The sequence below is a fragment of the Eublepharis macularius genome, chromosome 9 (assembly GCF_028583425.1).
Source record: "Eublepharis macularius isolate TG4126 chromosome 9, MPM_Emac_v1.0, whole genome shotgun sequence".
Lineage (NCBI taxonomy): Eukaryota > Metazoa > Chordata > Lepidosauria > Squamata > Eublepharidae > Eublepharis > Eublepharis macularius.
The window spans coordinates 7,101,104-7,128,245 of NC_072798.1; the positions used below are offsets into that span (position 1 = coordinate 7,101,104).

General features: G+C 45.9%; 1 protein-coding gene across 1 annotated transcript in view; it reads left to right on the top strand.

Annotated features, from left to right (window-relative positions):
* Positions 1-27,142, top strand: part of PLXNA4 (plexin A4) — a 749,270-nt gene that overhangs the window by 699,504 nt on the left and 22,624 nt on the right. The window contains exons 28-30 of the mRNA XM_054988198.1: positions 2,626-2,816; positions 9,394-9,563; positions 12,113-12,325. Of these exons, the coding sequence (XP_054844173.1) occupies positions 2,626-2,816; positions 9,394-9,563; positions 12,113-12,325 (574 nt within the window). The remainder of the gene's footprint in view (positions 1-2,625; positions 2,817-9,393; positions 9,564-12,112; positions 12,326-27,142) is intronic.

The window sequence follows — 27,142 nt, forward strand, 5'->3', positions numbered from 1 at the left end:
AATCTGGAGAGCCAGGTTTGATTCCCCACTCTTCCACTTGAAGCCAGTTGAGTGACCTTCGGCTAGTCACAGTTCTCTCAGAGCTCTCTCAGCACCACCCACCTTACAGGGTGTTTTGTTGTGGGGATAATAATGACATACTTTGTAAACCACTCTGAGTGGGCATTAAGTTGCCCTTAAGGGAGGTATATAAATCGAATGTTGTTGTTGTTATTATTAAGGGGAAATTGCAGTTGGGAGATTCACTCTCAATCTCAGTGAAAGCAGTAGAATTTTTGTCTGGGTGGCCTTGGGCTGCCCACTTTGGAGTGTAGCAGGGAGCTCTGTGGAAATGGAAAGGGAAATTTAACATACTTCTAGTGGGCACATCTTTTAAAAACGCACCCCAATTTCTTGCCTGAGAACCAGCGGCAAAGAAAAAGAGAGAGAGAGAAAAGAAAATGGAGAATGACTTACTTTAGGTCAGGTCACACACGCACACACCCCAGTTGACATGAGCTGCGGCTTCATTGCTCCAGGAAGCAGCCGGCAGTAATTAATACTGTTTGCGATGCATTAATAAGTCTTCAAAGATGGATCTCAGCTTCTTGGTGACCCCTTGCTCTTCGTTAGTGGTAGATGCCAATTTGGGTCCAATTGACACATTAACCTTATACATTGCAATGTTCCCCTGTTTTGCATATGTCTCTCTAAATTCTACAGTGACACCTGCCCAAAGGACATGTGGAGTTTGGGCACAAAACCATTACTGTGGATGCACAAGAATTTGCTGAGGATGATGAATATATTGTGTTTGATTATTCCAGATCTCGAATTTACAGTCCTAGCTAATAAACTCTTGGTGTGTGTGGGGGGGGGGATCATGTATATATTGCATAGTTGTGGCAGTATCATAGAAATACAGAGCTGGAAGGGACACCCAAGGGTCATTTAGTCCAACCCCCTGCACAGTGCAGGAATTCACAGCTACGTTCCCTTCTCACCTCCCCCAATGACCCCTGTTCCTGCCCAGGGGAAGGTAACCATCTTTCTCAGCAATAGATAGGACACAATAAATGGACAGACATCTGACATTAAAAATGGCAACATCCAGAAACCAGTGGGAGAACACTTCAATCTACCAGGGCATTCCATCAAGGACTTAAAGGTCACTGTAGTTCAGCAGAAACCTTTCAAAAACAAAATCCAATGGGAAGCTGCTGAATTGGAATTCATATGTAAATTTGACTCAGTCAGGCTTGGATTGAATAGAGGCTATGAATGGTTCTCTCATTATCAGAAGTAACTGACTTCCTTAACAGAAGCAAACTGATCTCCATATCAGAAGCTACTGTTTGCATCTACTCCTCCCTCCCCTCTCCACCTATATATCTGACCAGTTTCTTCTTGCCCTCCATGCATCTGGCAAAGAGAACTGTGGTTCTCGAAAGCTTATGCTACAATAAAGTTGGTTAGTCTTAAAGGTGCTACTGGACTCTTTTTGATTTAGCAATAGGTAGGGCATTCACTTGAATGGTGCAGAATGACAAGGGAAAGAGAATATATGAATGATTGGCAGTGGCTTCGGTGGAGGTTGGCGGGGAGGATTTCAGTTCCCACCAGTAAGTCCCACTGAAGGGGCAAAGGGATGAAGTGCCCTTATATCGGACATCTCCAAGAGATCTCACCTTGAGTGCCGAAGCTGCAGCACTGTGCGAGCATTTAGCTCCTAAATGGGTAGCGAAATCCCCCCATGGTAAGTGATGTCATAAATTGCACCCACAGCAGGTTCTGTTATCCATTCACCTTCCCAGACTCTGCCCTGGCCTCTTTTGGTTCCCTCCAGTAAGGGCACCACGTCCTCATCCCACTTTAGTGGTATTGAGTGGCGGAGGCTTGAATCTTGTCTGTAACCCACCAGGCCACTGCTAAATATGTGCATGTGTGTGTGGGAAGATGACCTCATCTCATTTTCCGTCTTCTTCATACTAGATCAGGGCTTGTGTGCAATGTAGGAAATATCAGTGCAGAGGGTCCCTAGCCAGCCCCCCCCCTCATATTTATTCTCTAGACACCTCCCTCTCCGCCATTATGGAAAGCCCCGTCTGAAACCTGGGAGTGGAAGAACTAGAAAGGGGGGCACAACAGGGGATTTCTGCTGGTACCCAATCCAGCGTGGCTGGGTTCTTAATGGGTGGAGAACGTTTGGCCCTTGGCTTGATGGACCAAATGTCAGTAATGGACACAGTCAGTGGATGCCAGTGGCTGAACACATATGTAGACACCTGCATAAATTCCTATCATATGCATAATTTGGAGGTATAGTATATGAGAATTGCTTTGCAGAAACCAGAGCAAAGTTCCCTCTAGTCCGGCATTCTGTTCCCAACAGAAGCCGGGCAAAGGGTTCTAGGCGATCACAAGCAAGGCACGGAAGCATCACCCCCCACGTTGCTCGTCAACGTGTCTATATCAAAACTGCGATGCTGGATCAGATTTATTCCAGCCTGCCTTCAGTGTCTCCAGCTTTGATGCAAGACCATTCTGTGTTTTGCTTCAGGGTAAAGTACTGGTCTGGCTTCCCCAACTTTGAGCGCTTGGTCCCAAAGGACAACTTCCTGAAACTATGCAATTCTGTGCTTTCAGAAAACATGATCCGCTACACGGGTAGCCCGGACAGTTTGCGTTCCCGGACGCCCATGATTACACCCGACCTGGAGAGCGGGGTGAAGATGTGGCATCTGGTCAAGAACCACGAGCATGGAGATCAGAAGGAAGGTGACCGAGGGAGCAAGATGGTGTCAGAGATCTATCTGACCAGGCTGCTAGCTACTAAGGTATGGAAGGGTGGAAGGGAAGAAGAGAAAAGCTGGTGGAGAGAGCTGAACAGGTGGTTGGAGAAGGCAGGAGGCAAGATGAGGGCTGCGTGCTCATTCTGTTGGTGATGACAGTAGCTCCTGTGGAACAGTGTTTCCATCTTAGGAAGAGGGGTGGTCCTTTCTGCTGATTTCCCCCTTCCACTTTGCTGTTTCTGGTGGCCTGCTGTTCCTCAGGAACAAAATGGGGGAAGGGGGTCAATGGCATCCAGCAGAAGGGAGAAGTGGGAAAGCCCCCCTTCTCAGAGTCCATAGATATTTGGATATGTATAATTGGCCAGTTCTTGATAGGGAGCTGTGTTACTGATGGTTGTTGTGGGTTTTCCGGGCTGTATTGCCGTGGTCTTGGCATTGTAGTTCCTGACGTTTTGCCAGCAGCTGTGGCTGGCATCTTCAGAGGTGTAGCACCAAAAGACAGAGATCTCTCAGTGTCACAGTGTGGAAAAGATGTTGGCAGGTCATTTGTATCTACTCAGGAGGGGTGGGGTTGAGCTGAGTCATCCTGTAAGAGTTTCCCAGGGTGTGGAATGCTAATGGCGGGAGGCTTCACTGTATCCTGAGGAGGTTCTTTTGCATATGGATTGGTGCTTGATGTGCTAATCTTCTCTGCAGGGCTATTGTCGAGTATAGAGTGACATTGCAGACTTGGACAACCTGAAAAATCAGCAGTGGCTGAACATAGCCTAACTCAAACAGGGCACAGTATCTTATTCCAGGACACCAAAATACTGGACAACACTTCCAACTACTTTGTCAGACTGCACAGGGAAGCCATTGAAATTCACAAGCATAAGCAAAACTTCAACAGGAAAGAAGAAACCTTAAGAATGAACAGAGCATGGTTTCCAGTTCTGAAAAACACCAGGCTAACAATACCCGACAATAGCCCTGCAGAGAAGATTAGCACATCAAGCACCAATCCATATGCAAAAGAACCTCCTCAGGATACAGTGAAGCCTCCCGCCATTAGCATTCCACACCCTGGGAAACTCTTACAGGATGACTCAGCCCGACCCCAACCCTCCTGAGTAGATATAAATGACCTGCCAACATCTTTTCCACACTGTGACACTGAGAGATCTCTGTCTTTTGGTGCTACACCTCTGAAGATGCCAGCCACAGCTGCTGGCGAAACGTCAGGAACTACAATGCCAAGACCACGGCTATACAGCCCGGAAAACCCACAACAACCATCGTTCTCCGGCCGTGAAAGCCTTCAACAATACAGCTGTGTTATTGTGTCTGTAGCAGTAGAAAAGAGCAAGAATCTAGTAGCACTTATAAGACTAACAAAATTCGTGGTAGAGTATGAGCTTTCGTGAGTCACAGCTCACTTCAGATTCACCGGCTATTGTCGTTCGGCATCTGACTCTCAAGATATAAAGACAGATGGACTCATATTCTAACTATATCTGAAGACGTGAGATGTGACTCACGAAAGCTCATACCCTACCACGAATTTTGTTAGTCTTATAAGTGCTACTGGATTCTTACTCTTTTCTGCTGGTCAGTTCTTGCCATATAGAGAGTTGCCGGTCCTTAACTATAATATTTTAACAATTTTAAACTGGCATTCAATTATAATCAGTAGTACCTCCATTAGGAATCCTGGGAAGATGGAACAAAGGATTTGGAAATCTTTCCCTCCAGGTTTTCCTAAGCTCCTGGGGGCTTGAGTCCAGCCATTTTACGATTTGACATTATTTATTAAAGCATATTGTGGCTTAATTTTTAATACTTACAAATGAGTGTGCCTCAAGAACTGTGCAAAGCAGCGTACGCCAACGAGTTTAAAAGACAGAAAGAGAAAAATGCCTTCTTAAATCATAGCCTTCCCCCATCTTGCGTATAAGTAACAAAGCATATATTTTGTGAAAACGCAACCTTTAAAAATACGTGCTTTAACCTACTACTGAAGAAGCAGAAATGTTTTGACAGGCTGCCTAAAATCACACTCTGCTGCTCCTCCTGAAGATGTGGAGAAGTTCAGCAACCAGCATATTATCTGCATTGAACAAACCGGAGCGACTACTTGTCTGGAAGAAACCCGCCCCAGAGCTGTTTTGCTTTGATACAGAATCTTCCCATCCTTCTTATATACAAAACTAAACCAACAATCTCCACGCGTCCCTGCACATCACTCATTATCTCAGTGGGTGTTACGAAATTCTCAAAAAGTTTGCAGACCAACATTTATTTCATACAATTTTATTTGCAACGGGGAAGCAAAACTTTATCAAACTGGTCTAGGCAGGGCTTTTTTTCTGGGAAAAGAGGTGGTGGAACTGAGGACTGCACAATGATGTCACTTTGGGTCAGCTGGAACAAGGTGGGAGTTTTTTAGTTTAAATCACCCTCGGCGAAAATGGTCACATGGCCGGTGGCCCCGCCCCCTGATCTCCAGACAGAGGGGAGTTTAGATTGTCCTCCGTGCCGCTGGAGTGGTGCAGAGGGCAATGTAACTCCCCTCTATCTGGAGATCAGGGGGTGGGGCCACCGGCCATGTGACCATTTTCAAGAGGTGCTGGAACTCCATTCCACCACATTCCCACTGAAAAAAAAGCCCTGGGTCTAGGGAGTTCTAAGTGCAATGCTTCTTGAATGTTTTTTCCCCTTATTAAGGTGGGTAGCCACGTTGGATTGCAGTTGAAGAACAAGATCTGGGTCCAGATAAAAATCTACTCGTTAAAAATCTACTAGATAAAAATCTACCAGTTAAAATTTCCCCCCTTATTTTCCCCATGCAGAAATTCACAACTACTCCCCCCCCACTCCATGCTCAGAAGATGGCAAAACACCTGGAGGCCCCTAAAAGGCCTTCCTCAGTGGTCAATGTATTATTGTGATAATAAGCTACACACATGAACTTACTTGCAGTCTGATATTCAGACTTTTATCTTTTTTTTTTAAAATTAATTCTTGTTCTTGTGTACGTTCTATAATAAATATATGTAATTTTTTTATACTTACGCAGTGCTAGTTTGATCCTCTCATCCTACTCACTTTTCTGGGTTGAGTCCTCCCCCCTTCCCCCCCCCTTCATTTTCAGTAACTCCCCAAAGGTTTGGAATCATGAAACTAAGTGAGATTTACCCCTAGGGAATCTAGATATGTTACGGGTATGGCCAGATATCTCACTCATTTGGATGTCTCATCTTATAGAAGAGCTTTCACCCTGGCCTGATGTGAAGTTATCCCTTCAATGGTCATTGAAGGGAAATATAGGAAGATCCCATATGAGGACAGGCTCTGCCGTTGCTCCATTGGTGAAGTGGAATCACTTACTCATATGTTCTTTCTCTGTCCTTTCCATCAAGTCTATAGGGACAAGTTTATTTCCCCGCTCTTAGATAGACCACTTGCAGAGGCAAATAAGGCCTGCCTGGAGAAACTCCTAATTGATGAAAATCCAACTATCTCCAGGCAAATAGCCAAATTCTGTCTCTATCTGGTTAGATTCCATAGTAAAAAAGAATAGCCATACATAGTCTGTCCTGCTCTTTTTACAATTTTAACTATTTTAATGTCAGTGTTCTAAATATTAGAATTACTGCAGTTCCCAGAGAACTATATACATTTTAAGATAAGATTTTAAATGCTAAATGCATCTTTCTATATCCTTTACATTTTTACGCTGGATTTAACTATTCTATTGATTGCTAAGGATGTATTTCCATTGTAATGGTCTCTGACCGCAAATAAATTCATTCATACTCATTCAATAAGATTTAGCCGGTAGTCTGGGAACACAGTGGTATTTTTCTCGGATATCTAAGGGATTGTGCAGGAGGAGGACTTGACAGCACAAGAAGAGCAGGAGACAAAGTCCTCAGGCAGACCGCTTGACAAGGGAAACAGCCCCTCGGCTGAGGTGCCAGCCCGAACAAAGGTGTCGAGCGAAAGAGCAGGCGGTGAGCGCTTAATCTGTCACTGCACACAGCACTTCATGGGAGACGATTGCCTGACAGCTCTATAACTCTCTGCAGTTGACTTTCGGCCCAGGAACGTGGCGGACGGTGGTTTAACACTGATGCCTTCAGTGAGGCGCCACCTCCTTGTCGCTCAGGCCTGGCACTTTGTTATTTACGCAGAATTGGTTTTGCTGACACTTCCAAAGTGCCGTGCAAAGTAGGGCAGCCAGCGGTGGCAGGTGAAGAGCTCTGCATTTAGGAAGAAAGGAAATCTGCCTGCGACAAGGTAGCGGCGATTGCGGGCGGGGTGTGTGTGTGCGCAATTCAGGTCCTGCAGCCTTTGATCTCAAAAACAATTGGCTTTATCCAAAACTGGCCCGTCTTGCTGTCTTTCATGTCGTCCCAACCGGTCGATATGCAAAACGAGTGCTCGATAGACTTCCTTATCAGCCCTCTTGGCAAAGCAAGTATGAGAGCCGTGCGCATTAGCCAGTCAACATTGCCACAATTCAGGAGGTTTAGCAGTTTGACTCTTGCTCTTTAGCTTCAGCCCCTTTATCTGCAATCTGGGAGTGATTGTGCTCACCTATCTTGCACAGATGTTGTAATGTTTGCATCATGCAAATATCTGAAAATGCGAAAATGCTGTTATCTTTGCTAAGTATTGTGGAAGATGGTTCCTTCTGGAAGTCAAAGTATGAGCAGGGGCAACAAAACTCTGGTCCACTTTATTGGTCGATTAATCAAGTGAAGCATCAGTTCATTAACTGATGGGGGTAGATTAACTGATGCGGGTCCTGACTGGTATATCCTACCAGTCACATATTAAACCTGTCCTGTGCCAGCTGCACTGGCTTCCGGCTGAATTCCGAATCAGGTTCAAGGTGTTGGTTCTTACCTTTAAAGCCCTGAGCGGGTTGGGACTGGCATATCTTCGGGATCGCCTCTCCCTGTATGTTCCCCGGAGACTGCTTTGATCAGCGGATAAATGTTTACTGGTAGTCCCCAGCCCTAAGGAAGCCCACCTCGCTTCAACCAGGGCCAGGGCCTTTTCAGTCCTGGCCCCAGCCTGGTGGAACGCTCTGTCAATGGAGACACGGGCCCAGCGGGACATATTATCGCTCCGCTGGGCCTGTAAGACAGAGCTGTTCCGCCAGGCATTCGGTGATTAAAGGGGGTGGTGCCATGTTGGCCTCCCACCTTTGGGGTGTGGGGGTTCTCCCCACCATTGCACCTTAATGTATCTGGTTAATTTATTTCATTATTGTTTATTGTATGTTGATTTTAGAATTGTTGTTTTCTTGTTTTTATTGATTTTAACTTGTTCACCACCCAGAGCCCCTGAGGATGGTTGGTTTATAAATTGAAATATAATAATAATAATAATAATAATAATAATAATAATAATAATAATAATAAGTAATGGTTCTTGCAATTGCATATGCTTTTTGCCTCAGCTGTTTTGGCAATGGGGTGCTGGATAGAATGTTGAGTGTAAATTGGGGGCATCCAAGTTCGGATCTTTTTACAGCTGTAATTCTCGCAGAGTGGCTTTGGACCACTTACTTTCTGTTGTTCTCAACCTACTCTATCTCACAAGGTTGTACTGAAGATAAAAGGGGATCATGCAATCTCATATGGCCCTGAGCTCCTTGGAAGAGGAAGAGAGTGAGAGCTAAGCTACAAGAGACGAATTACATGACAACCATGTGAAAGGAGTCACAGTGTTAGCTGGGAAGCTGAGTTTTAAAAGAGATAGGAAGGCTGTGTGAATTTCCCCTCTTTACAGAGCCAGGGAGATCTCTGCTCAGAGGGTTTGTTAATTTCCTCTCTGCCTCCCTAAGGCTCTGTCAGTTTCACCTCCCCTTCTAGGAGGCAAAGAGGAAATTAACAAATCCTCTGGCTCTGTAGAGAGGAGAAATTGACAAAAGCCTTCCGATCTCTTTTAAAACTCAGCTTCTCCGCTAACATTGCGACTCCCTTCATGTGCTTGTCCTCATGTAATTCATCTCTTGTAGCTTAGCTCTGAGATAGGCAAGCATTAGAGAAAAAATAAATACCGTTAGAATGGAAAAAAAATGTTAAAGATGCCTTTTGCTTATTAAATTGTAAGTTATTTCACTGTTCTGCCGGAATCTCTCTAAAAGGCACCAGTGTGGAAATTTATTTAATCTTAATTGAGTAATTACTTAACTGTGGAAAAAATGCAAATGATAAATCAGGTAGAAGTTATGGTTCTTATGTGGCCCCAGCCCGAACTACATGAGATGTTTGTCCATGAGTCAAGTCGGGGTTCTATTCACCTGTATTCAGGGAATGCCTTCTGAGCATGTGCAGCCCCGCAAGGGAGCAAAAAGCACCCCTCTGGGCCATTCAGGAAAACAGCAGAAGGGGAGGCTGGAGCACCTTCTCTTCCCAATTCCACAATCTTGATCCAAGTGGTACATTGGAGGAATAAGTTTCCTGCAGTTGCTGTCCAGCTGGGAGGATGTGAGTCGGACTGGGAGAATCTCGTACTTTTCACATTGGTTCAGGGCATCTTTTACCCTTCTGATGCTGGCCCAGCTTGTCTCTTATAGAATATTAGCTCCTCCTTTTGACTCCCCGTTTTTCTCTCCTTCCACCAGGGCACTTTACAGAAGTTTGTCGATGACCTCTTTGAGACAATCTTCAGCACCGCACATCGTGGCAGCGCCCTCCCCTTGGCCATCAAGTACATGTTTGACTTCTTGGACGAGCAGGCGGACAAGCACAACATCCACGACCCACACGTCCGGCACACCTGGAAAAGCAACTGGTAAGTGTAACAGGGCGGATAGTCATCAGGGGCAGCAGAGAGACACAGTGGCCTGTATCTTACTACCCGCGTGTGGAATGTAACAAAAACAACAACAGTGCGCTTGTACATCACTCTTCTAGATAGATTAGTGCCCCACTCAGAGCGGTGAACAAAGTCAGTGTTCTTATTATCCCCACAATACAGCTGGGGAGCTGGAGCTGAGAGGAGTGGCTGACCCAAGGCCACCTACTAAGCTCAAGGCAGGAGCGGGAGCCGAACCAACAGAGTGCTGATTTGCAGCCCGACCACTTATCCACCACTCTACAGCAGGAACGTAGAGTTCTCCCGCATCCCAATCTATCCCTGCAGCCCCTTCGGCCCTCCAGAAAAAAGCATTCTTGGGTTCCAGCACCTGCATGGAGGAAGAACCACGTGGGTTGGGGGGCTGGAGTGAGGAGGGTGATGAAATCACTCTTCCTCCCTCTTCACGGAGTGCATCTCGGCTGAGGAGTGGGGCCTATTTCACTCCTTTGACCCTGCTCTCTTCAGTACCCTGATCCATGCCACTTTTCCTCTGCATGGGTCCCACGGCCACCATGAAGGACCTTTCCAGGGTTCAGAACAGGTGGCAGGAACCGAGAGGAAGAGGGGAAAACTGTGTGCCTTCTGTGCTTGGATACAAGCCAGAGTGAGTGTTGCACTATGACGAGGATTGGAATTGGCCTCCATGCAGTGCAAGATCAAACCTTCAGAGGAAGAGAAGTTAAATGCCAGCAGGACCTTTTAAAGGTATATTAGACAGATCGGTCCTAATGCAGCTCTAGTTTCTTTACTGAGCCCTAGCACACAAAGAGTGATTCCACACATGTTGGATAATGCACTTCCAACCCTCTTTATAGATCATTTGGAACGGATCTTTTTTGTGCGCGGAACAAAAAATCCACCTCAAACGATTGATAAAGTGCATTGAAAGTGCATTCACCAACGTGTGCGGAATCAGCCAAACTCTGGAGTCTGCCTGCTCGAGAGAATGCCCCACAGCTCCCCTTGGAGAGGGCAAGCGAACAAGGGTCAACAAGCCCCTGGCTGGAGGTTGACTACATTGGGCTTGGGAATTACTTAAGCGCAGTTGTGATTTTCGTCTTCCCTGCTGTTGTCACATTCTGCGGACTAGAAGTCACAAGCTGTGATCCGCAGGCAGGATTCTCCCTTCCTCGCAGTGCCAGCCTGCCTGGAAGCCTCCGCTCCCTAAGGGGAACGGGATTTTCTGTCTCCTCTCCTTCCCTACAGAAGACGATGACACATGTTTTAAACGCACGTGGCTCGGGTGTGTATGCAGGAGTGCATTTTTACCTTTTACCAACCGTACTGACTGGCAGGTTGTTGCCATGCCCCCCCCTCACCGAATAAAAAAAGAAACCCCAGGCATCGGAGAGGCTTTCTGCTAATGAAACATTAGCATATTATTAACATCATCATGTGTCACTAATCTAAGGCTGATTGAAGCCACTCAGAGTAAATGAGCAGGAGGCTTATTTAAAGGGGGAAAGGGTGGGTGGGTGCGTAGGTGAAAGGGAGGGGGGTTCGGGAAACGGAAGAACGATCTCTTCTCAATCAGATTCAATTAGTTCCAAGTCACTTTCCCTCACTTTCATTCTTCCCAGTCATTTCTTCAGTTCCTCTCTGTTGCCAGATTTAGAGAGAGACATCCCCTTTGCACAGGGAGAGGCAGTGGGAAACGGTGAATGGAAACCTGACGGAAATGAGAGAGGATTTCACATTCAAGAAACCAGTGTTATACATGATGTATATCTTAGACGGCAACTGATGCGTGTAGCATTTATAAACACGTTACAAATAACTCACAAAAAACCGTGCAACCTGCAAGCAGAATAAAAAGGAATCGACAAGCCCCGTGACAAAATGCATCTGATGGAAACCTTTGAAAAAGCTATGAATACAAAAAGAAACACAATGCGGAATATTTGAGGAAGCAGAGAGCTAGATAATGTTGACTTGGATAGCCCAGGCTAGCCTTATCTTGTCAGATCTCAGAAGCTAAGCAGGGTCTGCCTTGGTTAGCAATTGGATGGGAGACCTCCAGCGAAGACCAGGGCTGCAGAGGCAGGCAATGGCAAACCATCTCTGTCAGTCTTTTCCCTAGAATACCCCAGCAGGGCCTGCCATAAGTCAGCTGTGACTTGACAGCACTTTACACACGCAACATTTTCCTGTTGGAGAGCTCATTGTCCTACCTCACATGTGGCTCTAACATAAAGCTAGTGCATTCTCAGCTTTCTCAAAAAATCAAAATAAGTACATGGATATGTACAAGGGGGGGGGAGAGGACATTTGCATGAGATAAACGGCAGGCGGGAAAGTTAAGCACATCCACTTATCTATCGACTTTTGCTTCGCAAAGGCCCCATCTCCACAGCCTCTGCCTTTGTCTTACTAGCACAACTCAGAATTTAAAAACTTGTATTGTGCTAAGAAATTATAAAAATTTCAGTCTGATTTTTAGACCCATTGAGGTTTGACTCTCTTCTTTCGCTGCCTCCCTTCAGCCTGCCATTGAGATTTTGGGTCAACATGATCAAAAACCCACAGTTTGTCTTCGACATCCACAAGAACAGCATCACAGACGCCTGCCTGTCGGTGGTGGCACAAACTTTCATGGACTCCTGTTCGACCTCAGAGCACCGTTTGGGCAAAGACTCCCCTTCCAATAAGCTCCTCTATGCCAAGGACATCCCCAGTTACAAGAACTGGGTGGAAAGGTGAGCTCTCAAGCACGGAAGGGGGGAGACATTTCTTGACTTGGCTGAATCCACACACCCGCAGAGCATCCCGGCGTTGTGCTAAATGTCCGCTAAACACCTGGAAGTGTAGCATCTTTCTAGCGCGATTCAGAAATTGCGCTAGAAAGACGCTACACTTCCGGGTGTTTAGCGAACATTTAGCGCAACGCCAGGACACTCCGCGGGTGTGTGGATTCAGCCCTTGTCACATAACGCTAGAACTCTGTCCCGGCCGTAGCACTGCTTTGGAGGAGGAGGCAGAGAGACAAAATGGGAAACGCTTCTTTGCACAAGGCACAGATTAATACAAGATGCAGCAGTGGTTTTATTTATTTATTTATTTTCCGATTTTTAGGCTGCCTCTCCCTCGAAACAAGGCCTGAAGCGGTTTACAAAATTAAAAACACAACACAACTAAAAAACATATCACCGCAATTAAGGGGGTCCCGCAAGAATACAATTGCTAGTAGAACAATCAGGTGGCAATCTCCACGGATGTCTATTACATACAGTTATTTTTGATTTATATAATTATGCTATGGAATTCTTTCTTTCTTCAATATCGTTCTTTATGTTTTTTCATTTCTTGCTATTCAGATAAAATATATTATACAAATGTTAGGCCTGCCAGTGATTATTGGCCACGATACCTAAACAAAGCCTCCATTTCCAGAGGCAGCATATCTGAATATGTCTCACTGGGAGGTGGAGAATGGCAATGAAGGGCTTTTTAAGGCCTGCTTTTGAGTTTCCCAGAAGTATCTGGCAACAGGATACTGATCTAGAGAGCTATCTTGGATTCAGTTTTTTTTCTTAGGCATGTCCCCCCCACCCCCATGTGGGAGTTCACCAGAATCACTCAATTTAGCTTCGTTTTGGACCAAAAGCCTCATTAATTAGAAGGATCTGCTGAGACTGCTTTCAGCTCTGTACAGCCGAGGGCCTGAAAACCTATTTACTCATTCAGTTTACCTCCACTTCAAAAGGTGAGGCGGGTGGCCACAAGGAACACGGCCTTTTCAGTGGTTGCCCCCTCTCCCCAATATAGAATGCTCTTCATACCATTTCTGAACTTTTTTTTAAACTTCAGGACAAGACTTTAAATTTCACCTGCCTTTTCACTGATTGATTCTCTCCCCAGCACCTCGATTTGCCTTTTCTTAACTGCCCAACAGCGGAATTCATTGCTATTCTTTTCAGAGGCCGCTGCTGTTTTTAGTTGGCTCAGTTGATTCGTGCTTTTGAATTTTGTTTCAGACGTCATTTTTTATTTGATTATGGGATAGCTTTATAATGGAATTCTATCTTGTCGTGAAACACCTCGGTCACATGTTTGTGGAGAGGCAGTGAAGAGAGATTTTTAAATAAATCCAATGTGCTCAGTTACTGAATTTTGACTTCTCCCTGCCTTCCAGGGTTTAGAAAGCTGGAGGAGAGGGCTTTTGTCAAAATTGTTTATATGCCTCTGTTGAATTAACTTTGAAATGTCGTTTATTGGGAGAAATTGGTAGCTTTGCCCATTCCCTTTAGCCGGTATCAGCTCTGTCGTCTTGCACTGATCTGTCTGTTCCATTTTTATCCCGATTTTTCTCAAAGGAGTTCACGATGACAAATATAGGTCTCCTCTCTTCTGTTTTATCCTCCAAACAACCCTATGAGGTAGCACAGGCTGACCAAGAGAGAAGGAGAGACAAATTGTCCAGTGGATGAGTGGGGATTTGCGCTCAGATTTCCCAGTCAAAACCAGGCAGTCGTATACCAAACTGGAACGACAACATGAATGTTTTCTGTGGGATCTCTCTCTCTCTTTTTCTCTCTCTCTTCTCCACCCCCCCCACTCACAGACAGAGCCTCAAAATCTTTGCTAACCTTATTTAGACTCTCCTTGCTTAACTCATATACTCTTCATATGTTTTGGTTAAGCATGGTGTTTTTTAAGTGAAATCCACTGCTGATCACTAGGGGTGTGCAAGCCAAAAATTTTCGGCTATAGCCGAAAGTAGAAAGCCGAAAGAAGATTCTCTATCGTTAAAGCCGAAAGCCGAAACAAGAATCTCTTTCGGCTTTCGACTTTCGGGATTCTTTCGGCATTATTTCGGCATTCTTTCGGCTTTTTTCTATGGGAAAATGCCTCCGTCTTCCAGGACGCCTGGAGGAGGCATTTTCCCACCGAATAAGCCCGAAATTGGTGGGGACCTTCCTCTAACCCTTCTCTAACAACCACCCAAGTTTCAGACAGATTGGACTTTGGGGGGCCATGTTATGGCCCCCCAAAGCAGGTCCCCCCATCCTCCCATAAGAAAGCGAAGGAGCAGCATATTGTTAGCATGCTGCTGCTCATCTTTCTTCATTATTTCCTATGGGGAAAAAATGAAGAGGCAGGCTTCCTTTGCCAGGGGTGGCATTTTGCATGCAAAATGCCCCCTTACCCTCAGGGGCCCTTCTCCCACCCCTCCTCCCACCCCCCACCAAGGCTCAGCCTGCTCCCACTTGGGGGGGCCATTTCATGGCCTCCCCAAGTAGGTGCTCTAATCTCTACCACTGACAGCTGGGGGAGGCTTGTGTTGCCAGGGGTGGCATTTTGCATGCAAAATGCCCCCCAACCCTCTGGGGCCCTTCTCCCACCCCTCCTCCCACCCCCCACCAAGGCTCAGCCTGCTCCCACTTGGGGGGGGCATTTCATGGCCTCCCCAAGTAGGTGCTCTGCTCTCATCTCTACCACTGACAGCTGGGGGAGGCTTGTCTTGCCAGGGGTGGCATTTTGCATGCAAAATGCCCCCCAGCCCTCTGGGGCCCTTCTCCCACCCTTCCTCCCACCCCCCACCAAGGCTCAGACTGCTCCCACTTGGGGGGGGGCATTTCATGGCCTCCCCAAGTAGGTCCTCTCAGCCCCTAAAGTCCACCCCTTACAGCCCCACACAAACCCAATTCCCCCCCAGCTGCCACACACAGACCCAAATCCCCACATTAGCCCCTCACAGACCCAAATCCACCCCCACCTGCCCCACACCCATAACCCCAGGAACAGGCTGGCAAAGGCCAGCCCTCTCCCTTTGTTCCCTATGCTGGGAACTTCTAAACTCTCTTCCCCTGGGCAATTCTGCACAGCCCAGGGGTGCCACAATGGTGGGCACACTTCTGAGTGCCAGCTGGTCCCTGTGAAAGAGCACCTGAACCACAGACACCCTCCCTCAAATTCCCCCGCCACTTACAGAGATGGCTGGCCAGCCAGCCCCATTGTTCCCTATGATGGGAACCAACTGCACAACAAAGAATAAAACAAGAACAACACAAAATAAAGTTTTAAATTTTTTTTCTCCCTTCCAAAGTACAAGTAGGCAAAGCATTATGACACATTACACCAGCAGTCCCCCACACAGAAAAATTAAAACAAAACTCACTTAACATCAGAGAATCACAAAGCACGATTCCTGTCAAAAACACTTTATTTCTTGAACAGCTTTAGGTTACACAGCAGGGGGGAACACCAAAGGGCATGGCAGCACTATCTTACACAAAAATAACACAACTCACTTAACATCAGAGAATCACAAAGCACAATTCCTGTCAAAAACACTTTATTTCTTGAACAGCTTTAGGCTACACAGCAGGGGGGGAACACCAAAGGGCATGGAAGCAGTATCTTACACAAAAATAACACAACTCACTTCACATTAAAGAATCACCCCAAAAAATTGCTGTCAAAAGCACTTTATTTCTGCAACTGCTTTAGGTTACACAGTAGGAAGGCACCACAGAGCAGGAAAGCAGTGTACTACACAAAAATAACACAACTCACTTCACATCAGAGAATCACACAAACACAATTGCTGACAAAAACGGTGAAGTGGGTTGTATTATTTTTTGTAGTACATTGCTATCATGCCCTGTTGTGCCCTCCTACTGTGTAACCTAAAGCTGTTCAAGAAATAAAGTGTTTTTGACAGGAATTGTGCTTTGTGATTCTCTGATGTTAAGTGAGTTGTGTTATGTTTGTGTAAGATAGTGCTGCCATGCCCTTTGGTGTTCCCCCCTGCTGTGTAACCTAAAGCTGTTCAAGAAATAAAGTGTTTTTGACAGGAATCGTTCTTTGTGATTCTCTGATGTTAAGTGAGTTGTGTTATTTTTCTGTGTGGGGGACTGCTGGTGTAATGTGTCATAATGCTTTGCCTACTTGTACTTTGGAAGGGAGAAAAAAAAATTTAAAACTTTATTTTGTGTTGTTCTTGTTTTATTCTTTGTTGTGCAGTTGGTTCCCATCATAGGGAACAATGGGGCTGGCTGGCCAGCCATCTCTGTAGGTGGCGGGGGAATTTGAGGGAGGGTGTCTGTGGTTCAGGTCCTCTTTCACAGGGACCAGCTGGCACTCAGAAGTGTGCCCACCATTGTGGCACCCCTGGGCTGTGCAGAATTGCCCAGGGGAAGAGAGTTTAGAAGTTCCCAGCATAGGGAACAAAGGGAGAGGGCTGGCCTTTGCCAGCCTGTTCCTGGGGTTATGGGTGTGGGGCAGGTGGGGGTGGATTTGGGTCTGTGAGGGGCTAATGTGGGGATTTGGGTCTGTGTGTGGCAGCTGGGGGGGAATTGGGTTTGTGTGGGGCTGTAAGGGGTGGACTTTAGGGGCTGAGAGGACCTACTTGGGGAGGCCATGAAATGCCCCCCCCCAAGTGGGAGCAGTCTGAGCCTTGGTGGGGGGTGGGAGGAAGGGTGGGAGAAGGGCCCCAGAGGGCTGGGGGGCATTTTGCATGCAAAATGCCACCCCTGGCAAGACAAGCCTCCCCCAGCTGTCAGTGGTAGAGATTAGAGCACCTACTTGGGGAGGCCATGAAATGCCCCCCCCCAAGTGGGAGCAGGCTGAGCCTTGGTGGGGGGTGGGAGGAGGGGTGGGAGAAGGGCCTCTGAGGGTATGGGGGCATTTTGCATGCAAAATGCCACCCCTGGCAAAGGAAGCCTGCTTCTTCATTTTTTCCCCATAGGAAATAATGAAGAAAGATGAGCAGCAGCATGCTAACAATATGCTGCTCCTTCGCTTTCTTATGGGAGGATGGGGGGACCTGCTTTGGGGGGCCATAACATGGCCCCCCAAAGTCCAATCTGTCTGAAACTTGGGTGGTTGTTAGAGAAGGGTTAGAGGAAGGTCCCCACCAATTTTGGGCTTATTCGGTGGGAAAATGCCTCCCCCAGACGTCCGAGAAGACGGAGGCATTTTCCCATTGAAAAGCCGAAAGAAAGCCGAAAGAATCCCGAAACGTTTCGGCTTTTTTCTTTCGGCTACCCGAAACGTTTCGGCATTCCCCGAAACGTTTCGGCATTCCCCGAAAGAAGCCGAAACACTTTTGTTTCGGCATTCTTTCGGCATTCTGAATGCCGAAACGCACATCCCTACTGATCACTGACAGCCATGACGAGTCCCTCAGAAATTCAGAGAGTAGCATGACAGGGCCTTTTTGGTGGTGGGCCAAGATTGTGCAATTCTCTCTTCTGTGAGGCTAGCTTGATACCATCTCTGTTAAGTCTACACTTAACTGATGATGATGGTTGCCAACAGGCCTGGGGGGGGGGAATGTCCTGTCCCTTTAATAGAGGTTTAACGGGCAGCTGGAGCTTTTCATAGCATGGAGCTAAATAACATCACGTCATCTGAGAAATAACATCTCATTAAGTTTCTGTTAAAGGAACAGGACATTTTTCCTCCAGACACTTGGCCACCCTAACGGACAATGGGGACAAAAACATGCCAACCTAAGCAGAGTTATGCTATTCTTGGCTTAGAAGGGGAGGATAATTCTCTTTAGGATTGCACTGTGATAGACATTTGAATAATCTGTGGTCAAATTTGCTCTCCCAGAGATAATGTGTTTTGATGGCTGCAGTACTGTTCTGATTTTGTCTTGCTGGTTCTCCCCTCCCCCACTTTTCTAACATCTTTTACAGTTCAGGTCCAGTAGCACTTTAAAGACTTAACGGTGCTACCAGACCCAAATCTTGCTCTTCTACCGCAGACCAACGTGGCTAGCCACCTGAAACTATCTTCTAAAGTTTTAACCTTTTTAGACATTTGTTTTAATATAACGATAGTTCGTGATACTTTTAAAACAATCTTCTGGATGTCATTTTGTGGGTGAGGAGCAAGAGGTAATACTAAAATAAAGAAGAAATGGCAAACAGTGAACATGTTTGCAAAGTTAGAGAACAAGGCATACACAGGGTATTGTAAACCATATAAAGATACTCTGGGGTTGTATCTAGAGGTGAGCACAAACCAAAATATGAACCAAAGTTCATCATGAACTGGGCCGTTTTTTGGTTTGCGAACCGGCAGTTCATCAGAGGGCATTTCTGACGAACTGTGATGAACTGTGAGCCAAAACACACGTTAAGAAAAACCTAGGTTCAGCACGTGTTCTCTTACCTCAAGGTTTGCCGGGATCTGTAGGAGTCCTGGAAGCTTAAAGTAGGCGTCCTGGAAGCTTAAAGATCTGTAGGGGTCCTGGAAGCTTAAAGTCCTGGAAGCTTAAAGGATCTGTAAGCGTCCTGGAAGCTTAAAGGCGTCCTGGAAGCTTAAAGCTTAAAATACAGGCGCCTGTATTTCCCTTTCCCTTTTTGCTGCTCTGTAAATGCTAAACTTTAAGCTTCCAGGACGCCTACAGATCCCAGCAAACCTTGAGGTAAGAGAACACGTGCTGAACCTAGGTTTTTCTTAACGTGTGTTTTGGCTCTTAGATGATTTTTAGGCAGGTTCGTTTGGTTCATTTTTCGGTTCATCAGCCTGGCGCCAATCCATCAGTTTCCTAGGCAACAGGGAGAGGCTTTCTGTTGACCTTCTGTTGCCCTGGAAGTGACATATTCATGAACCAAATGAACCAATTTGTGAACCAGACAATTTCATGCTGGATCGTGGTTCATGAAATGCAACAAACCACGAACCACAACAAACTGCCCTTTTCCCGGTTCGTGCCCATCTCTAGTTATATCCCAGGGCTTTACCAAAGAACAGTACTGTCTAGCATTTAGTGCCTTTTGTGCACGATCTTGTTTAAAGAGTGGCTATAGCTCAGAGGTAGGGCAGTCCCACTTTTGCATGCAAAAAGTTGAAGGTATGTCCTTGGCATTGCCATTTAAAAAGGATCTCAGATAGCGGGTGAAGGGAAAACCTTTGCTCTGCCTGAGATCTTGGTAAGCTGCTGCAATACAAAACCAATATCAAATAAGGTGGACCAGTGGTCTGACTGAATATGGCAGCTTTGTATGTTAATCTTCTTTGGCTCCAACAACGACCCCAAAAGGTTGGCCAGTATTCTTGCCCCTATATTTGAGTCTGAGAGATGATGATTTGTTGAAACTAGTGAGTTCCTGGCTGAGATGAGAATCGAACCAAGGATTTCCTGGCTCGCTGCATCCTCTGTTATTCACTAACTACTGCAGCTCTCAACATGGTCTTCCAAGTAAGAAAAAAACTGTGTGTGAATGTACCCCTGCACATAAGTTCTATGAAACCTACCACTTTTGTGCTCTGTGGTCTCAAATACACACAGACCCCCACTGGACTACCTTGAACATCCTTGTGTTTAGAAATGCATAAACCAGAAGTGCATCAAAATAGGTATCCAACTGTTGATGCTGTCCATTCATTTCAAAGGAATGCACTGCTGGCTGTGAATCCCCATTCGTAACCCCATGGCTAGCGCATGCTAGAGGTTGTGTATCGAACAGCTGGAAAGTAAGTTGGATAGGATTGGACAGACAGTGAATTCAAGACAATAGTTTGCCCCAGTGGCACCACAGTATCTATGCTGACAATTGCACCTGCTAGATGGTTACCATGGAATCCAAATACATGAATAGTACAGGAAAAAGGGCGTTTGGTCTTTGATCACCCCTGCCGAAGTAACGAGTGCTGTTTGTTTTTGTTCATGTGAACCCAGGTTGAGTTTGCACACTCAGCAGTGAACCTTGGCCCATTTCCCAGTGCTTGCAAGCAGTGTGTTTCTCCTCTATTCCTTAAAAAAAACTTAGGTACGGTATAAAAAAAGTAGGGCATAATTAAGCAAGGTAGCTCCGGAGGGGCATCTTGGTTGCTAAGAAACTGCCTTTGCCACAATCGAGGTCTCCGTCCACTCCTAAAAATAATTGTCTGGTCAAATCAGAACCCAGCAGTGACTGCACCGAGAAGAATTGCCTTTAATATTGACTGCAGCACCGAAGGCTTTAGCCAGCTTTGGTCTCCTCCCACGGACAAATGAGTCTGCCTGTGCCCATAAAGGGAAAGCACAAAGTGCTGTTGACAAGCAGGGAAAAAACTATCAGAGAGTTTGTATTGTAACAAATTATGCGGGAGCTGCTGCTGCTGTTGGTACTCCACCTGTGGGGCTGCCTGCAGGGGTGACTGATGTACCCCGATCAGGAAAACAAAGGACAAACGAGATCTTACTGGACCTAAAAAGAACACAAGAAGTGAGGTCCATATGCAGTTACATATAAATTGCATCCAATCAAGATAGGGATATTAATTCCAACAGAGCTATCTTGAGAACACTTTCCTGGGAGTAAGGCCTATTGAGAAGACTAGAGAAGGATTTTGAGTAGACCTAAGTAGGATGGCAGTGCTGTGCACTGTATCTCTCAGGGGCAAAAGAGATACCTGCCGTGGGCTTTGATGACTAAATACCGGCTGTGAGGGCCACAGATCCAAATTTCCTCTATCAGCCATTTTTACAGCCTCAGTCAGAATCAGGTACCCGTAACCTGCTCCCCCCCCCCAACCAGGGATAAAAGCAAAGCAGAGGCCATTTTTCATTAGGAAGCTAACGACAAAGGGGAGAGAAATCTGAGCCATATTGCTCTTCCGTAAGTGATTTTTGTGACCTAACTACAAACCATAGAATCTGTTAATAGATTCTCAACATCACCTGTAATTATATCCTCAACATCACCTGTAATTTGGATCCTCGGCATCCCCTGTAGTCATAATGGAGTTGCACAAATATTCTTTTACCAGTGTACAAATCCAAATATCCTGATCTTCAAAACCTTCCTATGTTTATTTTTAGATTTTCCTCTTGCTCTGCCTCTTGGGTTCAGGTTGACTTGTGGCATTTTTTCCTGCATGTAAACATTTCTGTCTCCCGAGGGATTAGAATCCAAATTCCACAAATGTCTTTTTCAAAATGAGCTCTAACTCCAAAAATAACAATCAAAGCCCAAAATGCAGCACACACTTAAACTGGTTTTAATACTACGAAAATACTGAGATTTCAGCCACTTCTCTCTGTGTGTGACTGCACTCACACACCCCCAAAGTCCATAGCTGCTTCTTTAAGCCAGAAATAGTCAAATATATAACAGAGGTGTGAGCATGGCGCATGGATTGAGCATACGCACACAGCCACTGGTAAGCCGTTAAACTGTTGCCTCATTGCAGGCACAACTTTATGACCCAGGTCTCTTATCAGCAGGGCAGATATGTCTTTAAAAATCTTTTATTCATGTATCCCTTAACAGTGGGTCTTTCAAACAAGATCAGAGAAGATAAGATCCAAAGCTGACCTCACCCCTTTGGTTTCAGCACAGGAGCTCTATATTGGGATCCGTGTGAAAGATGACAGAGTTTAGCCCTAGAGTCATAGGACCGAACCCTTTTCTTCTTCCTCTTCAGCGTCAAAGCCACTTCTTTGAGCTTGGGACCCCTGTGGCTTTGGTGGCATTTGATGAGATCTTTCAGCCCTGGGCAAGAACAGGCGTTCAGTGAGGGACGGGCTCGTTAGCATGCAGTGCCATGATGGCACTAGGAGAAGGGAGTGCCGGATGACCTTTGGTTTCTCTCCGTGCTGCCAAATCCACAACAGTCGTCAGAACTTCATCAGCTCAGCTTAATTGCATTTGTCACCAGCGATAGAACATTTCCATGCCCCAAGTGGGGTGCACAAGAAGACACACAAGGAAGCATGAGAAGAGAGCAAAATCAAAACGCAAGTGCTGCCGGGCAGTTTCTGGGTTTCCAGAGCAAGTGACTGAAATACATGCAGCACTGTGAAGAAGAGATCAAGCGCTTCTCTCATGTCCTTGAGAAGACTGGATGCTCCACTGCCATTAGAGTGAGGCAGAACACACACTATCCAGGCCTTCACCATTGGGAATATACCAGCGGAATTTCACTCAAGACAGAGTAACGGAGGATCCTGTCGTGCCTTAGGCTTGTCCATTCCTGGAGACACAACTCTCTAGTGGAAAAATGTTTGGGGGCTCAGAGGATAAAGCGATGGGCTTTCTTTAACCTGTTATCAAATGGTGTGCATGTGGTGGGGATGGTTATTAGTTGGTTGAGAATATATATAAGAGCTTTGCTCCCTTTGTGAGGGAGCAGGGCCAGGCATACCCTCTTAGCCTAACCTACCTTACAGGGCTGATAATGAGACAATAAAATGGAAGAATGAAGACTGTGTGTTCCCATTGGGAAGAAAGGCAGAGTTTAATTGAAGGGGGGGAGTGAATTTCATGGCAAACATGGCTTAAAATCTAGGAGTTGGCTCCCACAAACTGCCGGCAGAAAGGGCTGAGGGGCCAGGATTAGAGATGGGCACGATCCAAAAAAAAATTGCCGATCCAGCTGATTGTGGATCAGCGCTGGTGATGATCCCGACTAAACGATCCACACCGATCATCTCCCGTTCCCGATCCGTGGATCGTGGATTGTGGATCGTAGAGGCCAAAGCGGGGCACGCTGCTATTCCCAGCTATGTGGGAAGGTGGGTGTTGGCAGCGGGCGGCGGGCACAGGGAGACGGTGACGAGCTGCCTCCCCTCAGGGGGCAGGGGGTCTGGCTGCTCGCTGGCAGCACCCCCCATGTGCCCGCCCACCAGGCCAAAAAGGAATGCGCTGGCGAGAAAAGAACGGTGGGTGATGCCGGCGGCCTCTGTGTTTGTGTTTGGCTGTCTGTGTTTGGCCGTCAGAGCTGCCTTTCAGGGCTTGCAGGGATGAGATTGGAGTGCCCATGGCTACAGAACACCCCCTTCCCCCTCCCTCTCCTGGCTGTCTTCTCCCAACTGGTGACTGCTTTTCTGCTCCGTGGTTGGAAGGAAGCCTTGCTGATCAAGGAAAGCTGGGCTTCCATTCGGGTTTCCAAGGCGACAAAAGGAGGGGAAACACAGCTCAGGCATTCCCCTGGCTCTGTTGCCCCAGGAATAGATTACTGGCATCTGAGTTCTGGCTTCCCGATCCAAACACGATCCAGCCCCTATCCAACCCCCCCTCCCGATCGCTGGATCATTGGCCATGGCCGATCATGATCCACTGAGTCGCAATCGCCATTATCATGGGGTTTTTTGGATCGTAATGCGGATCGTGCCCATCTCTAGCCAGGATCTTCCCTGCCTTCTTGCACCCTGTTCTCGGGAGCCATTTCTGAAAATATATTTATTATTGCTGAGCCAAGGGACTTGTGTGTACTAATAAATGTGACAGTTGGGTGACTATAACAGGGAGGGGGAAGAGAACGAGATCATCCTTTCGACGACAAAAAGAATAAGTTGTCTTGTTGAGAATCCAGGACTGGTAAAGAAATTCTGAAAAGAGTGGAAGGGGAGGATTGGCTTCTTATAGAGGTATCTCTAATATTCAATAACCTCAAAAACTAATTTCGAGACTCCTGCTTGCCATAAATATTCTTTTGGGCATTTCAAGAAGAAAAGAAAGAGTAGTCAGACTTTTGGAGAGACAGTCACGTCTGTTCTCCAAAAGACACACACATGTGCATTTGTATATACACATTTGAACATGAAAGAGAAAGAGAGGTGGATAACATTACATTGGAAAGACGGAGCCATTGGCAGTTTCCAGGCAGCCATTTTGAAAGCTCTGTGCTAGAACCGCAACCGAGCCAAAATGAAGAGGACTCTCTTTCTTTTGACAGGCTTCTGTATCCTTCTTCAATGAGCAGCGAATATCTGACAGAAACCTTAATGCCCCTTTGAAGCAAAAAGCCAGTTGCAAAGTGTGTCATCTAGCTGTAGAGAAACAGGAATGGTGTTCCGAGCCAAAGGTTGTCTATATTTATCAGGAGAGAGACTTCTTTCCAAACAAAAGCAGGCTGAGCCTGGAGGTCTTATCCCTTCAGCAGCTAATTAAATGTTAGCTCATGAAGGGAGTGTAAGACATAATTAAAAAATGTACTTAATAGAATTCAACCATTCAGCCATGCTGTTGATGTGGACAATACTTCATTTTATCGTTTTCCATGCTAGAGATTTGGTGGCTTAGGAGGATTTGCTGAGGAATGGTGTAGAATAGAAGCGCAATCTCTGTGGACTGTGGACCGTTATGCTATTTTTTGACCACGTTCTCAGGATAGAGCACGTTGAGAAATGTCGTTCCAGTTATCAACTTCCAAACTGCTTGCCGTGACCTTTTTTTTAAAAAAAAATTGAAATTGATACTACTACATCATTGTGAATTACAGAATTTTAAGGGTGACAGTGAAGAAATCAGAATTGTTCAAGATTTTCTATTCAACCATCAACCAAAAGGGAGACTGCAACCAAGAAATCAGAAGGAGATTGAGACTTGGAAGGACAACCATGAAGGAACTAGAAAAGATCCTGAAGTGTAAGAAAATGTTGTTGGAGACCTGGATCATTTCGTAGAAAATAGAAATATGCTATTCAGGGATCATTTCGTAGAAAAAGAGCTGGAGGAACTCATTAGCATAACTCATTAGCATATGCCACACCCCTTGACATCACCGGAAATGTGTCATTAGCATGACTGAATTGCATGTGCCACACCCCCTGACATCACCTATTCAGGCTGTTTTGGACCCAATCCTGGCCATTCAGGTCCAAAATTGGGCCCAAAATGGCCAAAAAGGGGCAGAAAATGGTCAAAAAGGGGTCCAAAATGGTCAGGATCAGGCTGCTGCTGAGCGGGAGAATGATCCACCACCTGTCAGAGGCCCGATCTAGGCCGTTTCAGCCCCAATCCAGGCCGAAACGGGCCCAAAATGGCCAAGAGTCAGGTGGGCGGGGCCACTTGTCATGTGACCTCTTTGGGGAACTACCAGAACTGGGTTCCTGCACGTTCCCCCTCAAAACAAGCCCTGATGCTATTCCCCATTGCTATGTATGGATGTGAAAGTTGGACGATGAAGGAAACTGACAAGAAGATTCTTTTGACATGTTTTGGGGGAGAGTTTTGTGGATACTATGGGCAGCCAAAAAGATAAGTGGATTCTAGACCAAATCAAGCCTGAATTCTCCCTAGAAGCTGAGGCTATTGTACTTTGGTGACATCATGAGAAGACAAGATTCTCTGGAAAAGTCAATAAAGCTAAGAAAAATAAAAGGCAGTAGGAAAAGAGGAAGACCCAACTTGAGAAAAATTGACGCAGTAAAGGAAGCTGCAGCCTTCAGTTTGCAAGACCTGAGCAATGGAGTTAACGATAGGATGTTTGGGAGGTTGTTAATTCATAGAGTCATCATAAGTCAGAAGCAACTTGATGGCACATATGACACACAAAGACAAAAACATCATTGTGAATTGGCACGATTTTGTCTTTCTAGCATTAGGCAATATTCAATATGTCATCATGACATAATAGCATTAATAGGTTCAAAATGGAATATTTCAGAGTTCTGCTTCCACCAACATGAGTAAACAGAGGAGAAAGCAGGTTCATGGTCATAATGGAACACAACTCCCTACAAGAATGGGAAAATCTAGAAAATGAATAATTTTGGTGATGCGATATCCACCAATGTGCAACTAATGGCAGAACAGCAATTTATTTGATTACAGAAAATGTCCCCGGTCTAGATCTGCCACAAATTGGTCAGTCTTTCTGTGTTTGTGTGTGTGTGTCTTTCTCTGATCTCTCAGCAAAATCAAAACTGTATTCCTATGAATTGCTAACCTGAGCTGTTCTGGGATGCTGAAGTTATTTCCATTTTATTAATGGAACAGGGTCACTGCATACATTGGTGGTACAGTGGAAAACATACTGCTGCACCATGGCTTAAAAACCAACAAAAATAGGATGCATGGTTGTATCGTTCCTTAGGAGGAGGAGCTGGTGTCTATGCCTGCTGACCAATGAGAGATGGCTCTGAGGCCAAATCCACATGCACTCACCATCCGCTTATCTTGCGCATTCATGGCAGTTGGGTTCATTCCGCTACCATGCTGTGCATCATCACATTCACCCTCCCAGTGCGTCTTCGTAGCGCAATCAGTTCTCCACACACCACTGAGTAAAGCATTATAGTGGGCGGTTCCCTCCTCCATCGTCAGCGTTGATGGCACATGTCACTTCCCTTTTTTTAAAAAAAAAAAGTTAATTTTGCGCTATACCGATATTCCGACTTTTAAGAAATGGCAAGGTCCCCTCCCCCTCAACTTTGATTGGCCCATTTTTTGCTCATCACAGACCACTTTCTAACAATTGGCTGGTTGTTATGGTGGGGAAATTTGAAAATAATTTGTCACATTAAAACATTCTCCGGAACCCCCATTGCTCACGAAGTAGGTTTTCCGGTATACCGACCTTTCTTTATTCTGCAAATGCGCTATGAAAGCCCTTTAAAAAAAAAAAAGGGCTGGGCAAAAACAGATTTCCGCCATTATCATGTGGTACAGAAAGGAGGCGTGGTGATGGTGTGGAACACGCGGAATGGGAAAGCGTGTGAGTATCTACTTGAACAGCGCCGTGGTTACGAAAAAGGCGTGGAAACAAAAAGGAAGTGTGGATTCGGCCTGAGGTTCTGGGCAGGGTTTAGACATAAGAATGAGCTTAGAGAGAGAAATACTAGA